The sequence below is a fragment of the Pygoscelis adeliae genome, unplaced genomic scaffold (genome assembly GCF_000699105.1).
Source record: "Pygoscelis adeliae isolate BGI_AS28 unplaced genomic scaffold, ASM69910v1 Scaffold27, whole genome shotgun sequence".
Lineage (NCBI taxonomy): Eukaryota > Metazoa > Chordata > Aves > Sphenisciformes > Spheniscidae > Pygoscelis > Pygoscelis adeliae.
Genome location: NW_008825410.1, coordinates 5,478,689 through 5,492,547, shown reverse-complemented (window position 1 = coordinate 5,492,547; position 13,859 = coordinate 5,478,689). Strand labels below are relative to the sequence as shown.

The 13,859-nt window shown below is 40.4% G+C and overlaps 1 protein-coding gene across 1 annotated transcript in view; it reads right to left on the bottom strand.

The window, feature by feature from the left end:
• PTER (phosphotriesterase related) overlaps positions 1 to 2,157 on the bottom strand; it is a 10,883-nt gene extending 8,726 nt beyond the window's left edge. Inside the window, exon 1 of the mRNA XM_009330546.1 lies at positions 1,685 to 2,157. Coding sequence (XP_009328821.1) covers positions 1,685 to 2,116 — 432 coding nt within the window. The 5' untranslated portion in view covers positions 2,117 to 2,157. The remainder of the gene's footprint in view (positions 1 to 1,684) is intronic.
• Between the last annotated feature and the right edge of the window lie 11,702 nt (positions 2,158 to 13,859).

Here is a 13,859-nt window from a genome sequence, read left to right as displayed (position 1 = left end):
CATAAAATGACAGGAGCTCCAATTGACTTCAGAACTACAAGAATAAAGCTCAGCTGACAAACTTACAGGGTCAAAATTAGCTTGCTTTTAAAATATTCATAAGCAAAAAAGACATCAGAATCTCTTAATAAAAGCAGTTTGTTAACAGCTTTAGTTTTTCTTTTCCAGAATAGGCCATATATCTTAAAGAATACATTCAGAATTCAGAGCACAAAATGGCACTGATGATGACCTTCTAACTCTTTGGCCCTGAATGTTAGGGAAATCATGATTTTAAGGAAGAATAAAATGAACAAAGGAAGAAGGAAGGTTTGCAAGCAAAGCCAGGAAACCAAAAAACCCCATACCAATTTTCAAATAAATCTGTAACTTATCCTTACTCCCCGCTATTGTCTCCTCAATAGCCTCATACAACGTATTGGTAAATACTCAAACTACACGCAAAAGTCAGTCCAAGCTATTACAATTTACAGCAGGCTTCTGCCCAACACTTTATCCTACGATACAGAATTCACTCCCCTCCTGAAGAACACCTCTCCTGCAGCAACATCCTTGTGCCACTAAATAGCTTAGCTAGGGCTGGCAACAAAATATTCAAATTGTCTTTTCCTAATCAGAAAACATATCATCATGTCAAATTCACTGGCAAATGAGGAACCACCGGTTATCATGGATCAGTCACTGCACAACCCTTTCTAAGTAAGCAACTGTCTTCTGGACTGGATTAAGTATTTATTACCTGCTGAGTACAGGACATCTGTGGGTGTCCCACAGTCCACCAAATATAGAAGGGAAACCTTTGCCCCAAGAAATCTATTTGTATCAAATTTCAAACGATACAAGAATATTTAGGAAAACTAGTACCGTCCGGTACAGCTTGGGCTGTCTTGGATCCAGTGTGGTGGGCAGCACTGCATCACTTTACATCTGCTCAAGTTTTGACCATTGATTTCTAAAATGAATTTGACTCATTTGTAAACTGTGATGGATTTAAAAAATTTTTTCTCAGCTCTGTTCATCCGCATTCACAGCCTCCTGCCTTGGAGAGTTCCCTTCCCCCTTCTCCCTATCATCACATTTTCTTAATAAAAGATGAATGAATATTTATTATTATAGGAATACCTGGGGACCTTTGTCATTATTAAAACATTGTCTTAGGCACTGTACAAATGATTCGATGTAGACTCTGACCTGAAAAGTCTGGACAAATGGTAGAGAAGAGGGATATAGCAGCTAGCCTGAGCAGAGCAATGATTTACAACTGTCCTGTAAATATTGCAATTATTTATGCTTTTTACAAGAATTCTGGGTGATCTCATTAGGAAGCAATTAGCCAGAAAAAGAGACGAAAGAGGCAGAAGGGATATACTCCTTCCTTAAAAATTGTAAAAAGAACAGGATACCAGATGCCCACACATGAATTACTTTATTTTCCTTTTACTGTTGCATTATAACAAATCTCTGAGAGAAAATGGAGCTTAAGAATTGGAAATGCTGACAGATAATCCCAGCACACACAAGTAGTGTTGGTCCAGCTGTAACACACAAGCAGTAATGCTGTTCCTAAGTTTTTCACGTTGAGAACTTCCATATTTCATCTATTTTGCTGGAACTTCTCTCCAACTTTGACTCACCCAGGGATAATTCAGAGGAAAGAGACTCCAAAGCAATGGTTAAGACTTACCTGCTCCACTGTCATGGCCTGTGTTTGAGGAGAATGAGTGGAATCCACATAAAACCCAGCCCCAGCAATAATATGGACTCCAGTTTCCTCAGCAAGTTTCTTCAAAGTATTCATACCCCGACCAATTCCTGTGGTTGTGTTTTCCACGATCGTCCCACCACCTGCTGCTTTAAAATGCAACAGCTCCTCCTTCACAGCATCTGTTTCCTGATACAAAAGAAGGTTTTCTTTATGGCTGTAGGGATTTTGCTTAATCCAAAACAAGTTCTTCATCTCAATGGGCCCATCAGACAGAGGCTCTTGGCCTGGGGAAGGTGGACAAAAACAGCTGCTATAGTTCATAGTCAAGTGTTCATGAGTCAAGGTATAGCCAAGGCAGTCTGGATCCACAGGGCCCAAGACAGTCTGCGCTTTCCCTCCCAAGGAAGGCATTTTTCTTCAGCAAGAGGAAAAATAAATCAGATTAAAAGAGTCTGGGAAGGAAGAAGAAAGGAAACAAAAACATTTCAGATGGAGCAAACATTTCTTGCAAAATTTATGAGTTCCCCCCTCTCTCTCAGACATGTACCTCCACGCTGTGTGTGTTCGCTGGAAACTTTTCAAACGCTGTTTCCAGCAGAGTGGTCAATATGGAAAACAAAGCATTTACTTTACTCAACTGCGCTTGTATCAGTACGCTAGCAATGTAAAAATACCACACTCCAGTACAGGGAAATCATCATCATTTATTGTGCTATAGTCAATATCACATTAAGATACATTTTTCCTATTTAATAACAACCACTGTATGTTCATTTAGGATTCTCTGCTCTTCAGCAGCTGTCAAATTTTGTCAGCTTGAGCCACCAGATGAACATACTTGGCACCAAGGCTGAATATTCCTTACTGGTACGTTCATTTTATTTATCTGTGTCCTCCAAGACTCACTACCCGCCTTGCACGCTGAGGAAGCGGTCCATGTTTGGACACCTTGTCTGCCCCTCTGTATGAGGAATGTTGGGATGGGGGTGATCATCTGCTCCTTAGACTTCAACAGAGGCTCAGGTTCTCCTGCCAGCTGTGCTGTGGAGGTCCGGAACAGCCCAGGACAACTCCTCCAAAGCTGACAACAGTTGCTAAGGATACAGTGTGGCCCTCAACCAGCGGGGCAGAAGCCAAAATGTTTTTCCCATCAGCTTCATTGGCCAAATATTTTACCAGTTAAGAACAGACCTTAACCTAACGCTTAATTTATATGGCTCAGCCTCTAAGAGACTTTTTTCTTCACCTTTAACGTGAATGAAACAAAGTTATTTCTCAAAACTTCAAACGAGTCATGCAAAGATACACGTTTAGACAACTGTCTGCAGTTTTTCATGTCAAAGGCATCTGCCCCATGCAAGTTTGGTCTGACTCGCTAGAGGTTAGAATTAGCTGCAGCTCTCCCCACTGGGATTTTGGGATATTTTTTTCTTGTGGGGGTGGGGGTAGTCTTCTTCATTTATGTGCCATATTAACATTAAACACAGCTGACTACCCAGTTCATGTTAGATCTTCTAGTTGCAAAGGCTTGAGGATATAAAGTTATAATCCCTAGTCAACCAAAATCATCAGTTATGAAACAAAATACATGTTTAATCATGTCCAGAGGACAGGACTAACTAGAGCATGCATTATTGATTAAAGAGAGAGGTCTCTCCCATTTCTGTCTCCCTTTTAGTGAATAATAACATAAACATGGGTTTGTTACTGGTGAAGACCTCAGAGGACACTTTCCTTTTAACTGCTAAAGTTAATCTACCAGGATGACAGAAAAACTGAAATCTGAAGGACACCGAACTCTACATATCAAAGGGCACAAGAACGTCGAGGCCTCTTTGGGGATACTTTCATCTCACGAGAAGCAGTCATTGTCAGAGTACCAACGTACGAAAGTGACCCAGCCCCTGCAAAAGGCAGATATCACCTGCCTAGTGAAGTCTGTAGTGCTGGCAGTTATTTTAATATGAAAACTTGGCCATCCATAAGAAAGAGAAAGGCCTGACTGACTATGTTTGCTTGCCTTGTGTAAAAGCAGACTTAGGAAGAACTGTTCTTTTATGAATTTCATTTCTAGACTAGTGTGTTGGCTTGTTTGAGAAGGCAGAAGAATAATTACTCTCATAGAACAGACTGTTGGTTGATTAATATAATGATTTATTTTTTGCCAAATAAATTAAGAAGTGCATGATTTCAGAAAATATTATTCTTGAGCAAATAATTAAAAGCAAAATACCTGTCTTAGTCAGAAACTGCTGCCAGCTGCAATTCAATTAAGTTGTCCAACCCAGTCATTAATTCTATACTTTAACAAAGCTGGTGCCCTATAGAGCAACCCACTATTCTGGAGAAATTTCAATGATCTGAGTCAGTCATCAACTAAGATAATTCTAAGATAACTGCATTACCTTTGCTTTTCCACCCCCCACCCCCCTTTTTTTTTTGGTGTTAAGTATCTACACTCTGGTATTCAGTAAAACCCTGACAGCATAAAGAGTGATAACTACTCTCTGCATTGGAGACACACTTTTCTTTCCCCATGTTCATTGACAATTTTCAAATCCATTTATTTAGGAAAACAAACCTATGTAAATATTTTGTTATATAATTAAATATATAAGTATTGAAGTTCTTTTGATAAAACTTGACACAAAGCGATTACTGTGTGTTTCTGTAACAAGCTTCCACTTCAGTTTTTTAGTTATTTAATAGCGCAGTTACTCAAAAAGGCCACTCTAATTCAATGTGAATTTTTGCTCACTTTCAGATTACTACTTTGATGAAAAGTTGACTTCAACATTTGTTCCCGCTAATTCCTTTCCAACACAGTTAATTTAGATTACCCTCAATTAATCTGGCCTGACCACTGCAAAGACCTATGGCTGCATGTGTGAGATCTTCTTATAGCCTGAGGCTGTCATCTTCTGATTTATAACAGCAGGAAACATTTAAAATTACCAGTTCCAGTGCCAGGTTTCTCTTGTAGCAGACACCAATCTGTTGATTTTAGACTCTAGCTTTCAGATTACAGCACACATACAGAGTTTACAGAACCAATGCCTACTATTGAACCTTTTGATAGAGGCCAAGGATTTTTATAAATATAAGAAGCATCACAAAAACAGAAACTGACACAAACAGCATTTAAAGTAGGCCTAATTTTATCTGCATGAAAAATATGATTAATATTAATGTCTGTGCCTGCTTACTAACACAGTTTTAGAAACCCACTGCTTTTAATAAAAAAATTATGAAAAATATAGACAGCCAACAACCCGTGACTGGAATTATTTTTAAAACCAGCATCCTGATATCTTTGCTACTGTCACTTACACAGATAGGATGCCCTAATTATGCTATAATGATATATTATTGCTAGTAAGATTCATTTGATGGAACCAGAACTTAATTAGTGTCTTTAAAACAGATTTTAGGTGCAAACACCTTTTAAATGGAATAAGGATTGCTGCTTAATTTAAGCATATATACGTTACCGCAGAAATCAATGTTTTTGATGCTTTACTAATGACTTGCGTGCCATGTTTTACACAGACCTTTCTTCTAAGAAAGTTTCTTCCTTCATACACCAAAGACTGAATTCATATCACCTCATTTAGCCATCTAAAATGATGTATGTCTTCCACAGAATAATCGTCTAGACCATTTTCATAGTGGAGATGGAAAGACATCCATAGGCAACTCATCCAGCCTATTTTGAATGTTTGTAATAGAACAGGACAAGTCACTTTCTGTAATATTGGCCTCCTTCCATGGGCTACGGAGGGAGCCAAGAAACAATCCTGAATAAGACAAGTATATTTTAGATGGTGCTACATAGGACGTGTGAATTATATTTACTGAATCTTAACCCAGTCTGAGGGGAGGGGGAAAGGTGCGGATTCCTATGACAAAAGATAAACAGGTAGGCTCTTATCTGGCAGTAACAGGTATTTTGGTTTTGGAAATCACTAATTTATGCAGTGGTATCGCCAAGGTGCTCCTGCATAGGACAAGGCTTCTCTGCCCTAGGTGCTGTATAAACAGAGAAATAAATGGTATTTCCTGAAAATTACATATTCAGATAAAAAGAAAATAAGAATTGCTTTAAGATACAACCAAAACTTGTGTTATTTCACAACAGCCTTGAAACAATACCTTAACATTTCTGTAATAAACTCTGGACAAATCTTTACAACCACCAATTGTATGGTGCATAAAATACGACTCTCACCATTAGCCAACTATTAAATATTGATGAAGTAAATATTTTTCCTAGAGTTATTCTTAAGAGAAAGGAGACTTGCTGCTAAAAAGGTCATGGTACTGTATTCCTGACCCTGGTAAAAACTCCACTGAGTTCAATAGATGTTTTGCCTGAATACTGATGACAAGATTTCCGCTTTTCCCATCTGAAACTTGCGCTTCAGTCATTGTGTCATTTTAATGGTCTTGTAATGGAAAGTCTCTCTAGGTTTGGATTAGTTGCTTCCTACAGTAATCTCATATTGCTGAAACATTATAATCGCATAAACACAGTTTCCACATGCTAACACCGCATTTGTTTTGATTCAGTAAGCACATTTTAATGGTATTAGCACAGATCCTCTCTAGACTTGTATGGGAATCATTTTATTGCCATTACATTACAATGTGAGATTACAGTGACACTAAATCCAGATTGCTGTGACACAAAGTTGAAAAAAAAAGCAAAAAGAATGGCTCAATAGCTATTTATTATATTCAGAGAACATTAAACACAGCTGCCATTTAGAAACAAGGGCTGTCCTCGCTGCATCAAGAGCATTGTAAGAGGGTCTTTCCTTTATAACCATGCAGGCCTAGGAAATGTGACATAGCGCAGGTTCGCTGTATATTTACAGATGGAGGAAATGCTTTGAGCACTCAATTCTGCTGCAAGCAAACTCTACAGAGCATGGAAAAGCCCCAAATTAGAAATATATGACACATCTATAGCAAAATACCATGAGACAGTCTATGCTGTTTTATTTCACCATTCCCCACACGTAAACATTTTGCAACGAGGGAAAAAGTTAGCAAGACAAAGGAAGAGGAGAGGCAGAAGGTAAGAGAACACGTATAGACTATGTCAGGAAGAATTTAAAAAATGAACTTCTTTCTCTCTTCCCCCATGCTTCTGCCAACTCTGTAGAGGTTTACGGGGTGAAATGAACTCAATACTGCCAGCACAGTTCTTCCTCTTCCCCACCAGACAAGCAAGTTTTCTAACTTCTCTGACAGACAGGTGCCAGATCTACTTTACCTTCTTCAAAAATTTATTCACAAGCGCTAATTACAGGACAAACACACCTGAAACCCATCTCTCTCTCATACACTGGTTTAAAAAAGCATGGCTTTTTTGCATCAGGGAAGTGCAGCTACAAGGGGCTGTGGAGCAGAGTTCACCACACCTGTCTGGGCGAGAGCAGCAGTAGGAGTGAACTTGCAGCTGCTCCAGAAGGACAGATACAGGCTTACCTGTCATTTAGGCCAGCAATTCCCTCTGCATCAATGTCTCCAAAAGTGTCCAGCAGCCTGCGACGCCGTATTCCTACATAGGCACTCTCACAGCACCACCAGTTGTCTCTGTGTTACATGAAATAACAGCACATCTCATATTGCTTTTGGGCTATTTTGCCAAAGAAACAGAATTTGGAAATGGAGTAAAAGTACTATGAAAAAATGCAGGTTTCTGGGCAAACTCCTCTCTCTTCTGCAGAAATGGCAGATGTGCTTCTCTGAAGGTGACACAGATTATTCTCATTAAAGTCATGTTTATTCTTCCCTGTCTTCAGAATTGACAATGGTCAGAAGTGACATTGGTCTTTTTCTTCTCCCAAACTGGAGCTATGAGATTATCACGATTTGCTGAACTTAAAGCTAACTCAGAAAAATGAGCCAAGGAAAATAATCTTATTTATTCAGAGGCAGTGTTTTCTTTTTCACTACCTTCATACTCTGTTAATTAAAAAAAACCCAAAACCTAACATGACAGCTTTTCATAGTATGGGCCCTTGCCTAGTTGTCCTGGTTTCGGCTGGGATAGAGTTAATTTTCTTCCTAGTAGCTGGTACAGTGCTGTCTGTGTTTTGGATTTAGCATGAGAATAATGTTGATAACACACTGATGTTTTAGTTGTTGCTAAGTAGTGCTTACACCAGTCAAGGACTTTTCAGCTTCTCATTCCCTGCCAGTGAGAAGCTGGGAGGGGGAACAGCCAGGACAGCTGACCTAAACTGGCCAAAGGGATATTCCATACCATGTGATGTCATGCTCAGTACATAAACTGGGTGAAGTTGGCCAGGGCGGCGGCGACTGCTGCTCGGGAACCGGCTGGGCATTGGTCGGCGGGTGGTGAGCAATTGCATTGCGCATCACTTATTTTGTATATTCTTTTATCATGATTATTATTATTTTCCCTTCCTTTTCTGTCCTATTAAACTGTCTTTATCTCAACCCATGAATTTTACTTTTTTTTTCCCTGATTCTCTCCCCCATCCCACTGAAGTCGGGGGAGTGAGCAAACACTGTGTGGTGTGTAGCTGCCTGCCAGGTTAAACCACAACACTAGTGCAGAAGTGCACTAAGGGGACAAGGACACTGTGTGTATAGTGCTGGCCTTCCTCCTAGCTCTCAATCTGCGTAAGGATGGCACACTAGTAGTTCCATGAGCATCAACACTGTAAGGCTTTGTGTCCTAAGGATCGATGTCACACAGAAGATTTTTCATGCCTTGACTAAAGCTCTTCTCAGAGAGGAGGGGAACGCTTACAGTGCCTCTCTCCTACAAGAACTCCTGTCTAACCCCATACAAGTATACGTTGCAGCTCTTCCTGTAATGGGGCACCTGCAGTTTCCCATCTTTGTGTGGCTATATTTTCATGGAGCAAGTAAGAACCTTGCCATTTCAGATATCTGTACTCTCTCGACTGGGTAGAAATTGGCCAACGGATTCAAAACCTAGAGAACTCTTGGGGGAAATATTTAAAAAGCATCGCCTATCCCTACCTCGCTGCATTTTTTCCTGAAACACACTGTTCTGGAGATACTCAGAATAGTGGGTTAATGCAGTGGTGCAGTGGCCTTCAACGACCTAGCTCTGGTCCCAAAACCATTCAGAAACATAAATTTCCTTAAGAAGCCAAGCTAAAAGAAACACTAAATATTGTTTTTTACTAGACTTTCTATATATGCTTTGAGCAACCAAAAAGCTTTTATACCACAGAAGTGAGAAGGGATACTGGAAGTAAGACTTTATATTAAGTTACAATACATGCTATGAAAAAAATTGGGAGAACTCTAGCCAAGCCTTACATAAGGCAATAAGCAGAAGTCTCAGCAAAATATGCATGTACACACACAGCAGTTACATTGCTTGAGCGGCACTGGCAATGTTCTACAACCTAAAAGCAAAGTCACTTAAATTGTAAGAGAAATTTATACACTGTTACACATACGTGAAAGGCCAATATATTGATTCACTGCCCTCAGAACCTCCAAAAAGCACACTTTGGGAAAAGGAACTGGTCAAGTGAGAAGCAAAGCTTTTAAATGTTCACCTGAAAGGGTAAGTGAAAATTTTCACTGTGTACTCCCCCCATTGCTCAGCTAGTGGCAGACAGACAGACCTTCCAGCTTCTCATGGTTTGAGGGCCACATTCTTGCTCTAGCTAGGCTTTGAGCCAGACATACATAAAACAGGATTCTTCCTTACAGTTGAACAGTCACACCAGAACAAAGTGCAGCCTCTCATATCGATTTCACAGTACGGCCATACATTTGGGATCAAAGCTAGCACATGTGATCTGCACATGACCACATATGCACATGAACAGTGATTTGCCCCTGAGGCAGAGCTTAAGCCACTTAGTATGTAATACTACGCACACTTTTTTTTCAATGTGGTTAAAGTTCAGTTGTTGTAAGCACAACAGAGTCAGACTTTTATTTTACCTTATTTCTGTGCAGATAACAGTCTTGAAACCTAGGCTTCTTTGAGCAAAGTCACATTGAAGTTTCTCTTCCTCAGAGAGATCCGAGACCAACATCCCCATAAGTGGTTTTTCATCAACATCTCCTTTAGAAGAACTTCAGGGGATTTTACATTTTGAGCAGCTTCCAAAATTACTCCTGATAAAAGGTCAGATAAAAATTCTCCTCTAGGGTCCAACATTACATTAATTATATTTTACATGCACACACAGTGTTTTTAGGCCAAAAATCAGGACTGAAGTCACATTATGCTATATGCAAATATGGGCTGAGTCCTGCATGCTGATGCATGCATTTGTATTCTTAAGCCTAAACAGAATCATACTTGCTTCTCATGGGTGCTGGGCTACAAGCACACACTCTCTTGCTAGGACAACATCATATAGGAAAAAAGTTTGTGCTTTTCAGAAATGTATGTCCAGTCTTCATTCCCTCTGAATTTCAAATCTGAAACTTAAGCATACACTACTCTATTCCTACTGTTTCTCTCTATTTAAGGTCACATATGCTTAAATATTTTCACATGAGCTTACACATTTCAGTAAGCATGTTGGATGGAGCATTATCACTCACTTGTGCAGCACCATCATTAACAGCCACACCAAATCAGTCTATGGATCTTTACATGCAGAGCTAAAGAGAAAAGGGATGGGGGTCAAAGACACCAAAGAACAGACACCATCCTTCTCACCACACATATCTATGCAATGGAAGTGCGATGTTCATTACTACCTCCTTGTCAAGACTGGACGTTACTAGCTAGAAAATTCAGATGAACCAACCCCAAGGTCAGCTTTGTGGCAGAACATGCCAGTCACTAATTCACTGAGGCCTGCGAAGCTATACAAAGTGGAGAACAGCGTAGAGATGGGGTTTAGTGCCTCATTCAAGATCACAGACTGCAGCAACTGGGATAAGCAGGGACTTCCAGAAAACCACTTTCTTTAATAGTGAGTGATGGATTTAGATGCATGGAACTAAATTCAGTTTCCCAGTACTGCAAACAACTGTATCCCAAAACTTGCAATCAATCTGAAGACCACTGGAAAAAACATACCACAAGAAAAGCCTTCACAGTTTCAACTGTGACTGTTCTGCTATGGCTGTGTCAGGAAATGGAAGCCATATGCTCCTCTCAAGGTCCACTTCTGCTCTAACGAGCAACTAGCCCACAAAAGAAAAGTTAATGTGAGCCAAGTGAAAGCTTAAAGCTGATGGGTGTAACTTAAAGAGTATCTTTTAACTCAGAGACTGTCTTTATAGAGTCTGCATGCTTTGCAGTGGTCAAAGGCAATGATCTCTTGCTTGTACAACTCCTGGTACTAAGTTCTTACCCACAGCTGGGTACAATAGTGAAACAGCAGGAACAACCAACACACAGAAGCTGACGAGACTGTCAGGTCTCCTGCATATCCTTCTGCTTTCTTTCCAGGTCTTGCTAAATCTTCAGTCTTAACAAGAACTGGACATAGACCCCTGCCACTGTTTTGTCTTTTTGTACCACAGAATGTGATATCACAGTACTTCTGAAAGAAGATACAAACTCAGTATCTTTGTCCTGGAAACTATTAATTATCTGGTTTTTTTTTTTTTAATTTTAAAGAAATTAAAGATTTTTAAAAAATCTTTGATCTGTGAGTGACACAGAGCGAAGTCCTGCAATTCAGTTTACAGCTCTCAAGAGTTCGAGCAGCAAGACCAGTTGAACATTTCCAGACCCATCTGAAAATGACCTACCTGCCAGAAGGTATGCAAATCACAGTGAAGAAAGAGCTAAATTCCTTTTATTTAGTGGTCACTACAGAGACTCAGGACAGGGCAAAGACAACTGTGGGATAAAACAATTCTCCTTATACACTTTGAGATAAGAGGTGAGATCCTGAAAGAACAGAAAAAGAGAGACTACTTCAGCAGGTAACATACCGTTCTTCTTTGGTCCTCCCTCCTCCACAGAAGTTACTTCAGGAAAAACCCTGTGGCTTTGGCTCCATGCAAAACTAAGGTTTCAGAATATCTTTGAGAAGAGTGATCCTACATGTTTCTGAGATCTGACTGAAAAATTGTGATTTACTTAAAACTGTATATAAGAGATGGTGGTGGTCTTTCTTCTTACTTTCTTCTTCTTATCCAAGTAGTTAAATACTTCTGAAACATAACCCAGCCACTGCTAGGATAAAATGCCTTTCTTGGATTATTACCCACATACATATTAATATCAGACCAAAGACATGGCCACTGCTTAGAAAATTCCGAGGAAGCTTTTTAATTTGTGACCAGAAAGTGATATTAAAGCAGAAAACCTACCTTACCAGTTTTGAGAAAAAGATGAAATTTCTTTTTAGAACTAGGGGATGGGACACTCCCTTTCCCTTCGAGTACAGCTGGTAATGCAATGACTTGTAAATTCTCCAGAAACACAGAAGACCTAAGTTCAAAACTGCTCTGAATCAAACCAGGGATTTGAACCTTAGGTTTCCATAACCTAGATGGATTTCTAATCCTCCCCCTACCAGACAGGTGGCCAGTCTGATGCAAGCAGAAGTCTCCTTGCTCTGTTTTCATGAAACCTTAAGAAGTCTTGGTTTCAGCTTACTAAAAAATGAACCTTGTTCAGTATTTCAAGTTTTGAAAGAAAATATTTTAGATGTGCATCAAGTGAAATAAGACATAAAATCCACAGAATGTTCAGAGAAGCAGTCCTTTAATAAACACAGAACTTGTTGGTGCCATATGCTTCACTATATACTGATTTTTATATGTGAGGAGCAAGCTGACAGCTCCCTAACCACAGAGGGAAGCAGTGACACTTGTTCCTGCTCCGCCACGCATTAATTTAGTAAGTTAGCGCTGGTCACCTATATGAAATGTAATTAAGCATCTGAATGCCATTGTTGCCACCTTTGATTATAACTACAAAAATGAACATGATGATGGTGACATGATGGCAAATATTATGTCTGTTAAATTCCAAAACATGAGAGGCATTCATAAAATAAATGACACTTATGTAGTCTTTCATATAACAATCCCAAAGTATCTGATAAAATGATACAAAACTACCTATTACCCATCACTGAAACACAGCCCCCAGCATAAAGAAGGCAACAACCTTTAAATGCTACAGAACATATTATGACAGAGGACATCGAATAATGTATCCAGTAAAAAGCACAGGGGAATTCCAGACAAGCAGAACACAATTTTCCAAAAGCAAGTGACCTGTAGCTAAAAATCTGTTTCATTCAAGAGTTATCACAAGCCTCTAGCATACAGAAGATACCATCCTTAACAACAGACATGCCTAAAAAAAGAATTATATCTACAAGTTTTTTAGAGATCATATATATTCATGTACTTGCTAGGCCAAAAGACGCTTGTCTGAGCTCCTCACCAACAGCACTTGTATGCTTCAACTTGGGACCATGTCACCACAAGACAAGACCTGCTGCAGCAGGGCTGGCAAACACCCAAGGCCACTGTTGGGCAGTGGCTTGGCTACAGCGCTGAGCCCCACTTGGCAGAGGGGACCCGAACCTCCCTCACTCAGAACCAGCACTCCTCTCTGCAGCTCGCCAAACTGGTGCAAGGGGAAAAGAAAGCAGAGCGTCTGCCGCAACTGTGTTCTGTAAAGGGCAGCACACCTCAGGCCACAGAGAAAACCCATGGTGTCTGGATGCCAACAAGGCTCGCAGGCAAGTCTGGAGCTTTGCTGCTGAGCCTTGTCAAGCTTAAGCAACTCTGGAAGCATCTTGCAGAGGGCTGCGGGTGCTTCCAGATGGAGAGGCAGCTGAAGGCAGGCTTTGAAGGTCCCAGTTTTGGATTGAGGCATTTGTTCCTTCATGGAGCCACCCTCAGGGACTGATGAGAGAGGAGTACTAGAGAGGATGTAGTTCCAATATTTAACTTGTTATGACTGTACAAATATTAAATACCAGCACCAATAATACCAGCGTAGCGGCACCCACACAGTGAAGACCGCCTGAGCGGGGGGGGGGGGCGTTACTCTGCTGATAACTACCATCCGATTCTGTGAAACGCTTTTCCAGAAAGGAGGAGGTGTTCATCACCTCAAGCTCCAGACCGGCTGCGGGTCTCTCTGCAGGAGCCCTGCCAGCCCCAGCGCCGCTGTCCCGGCCGAGGTCTCCTC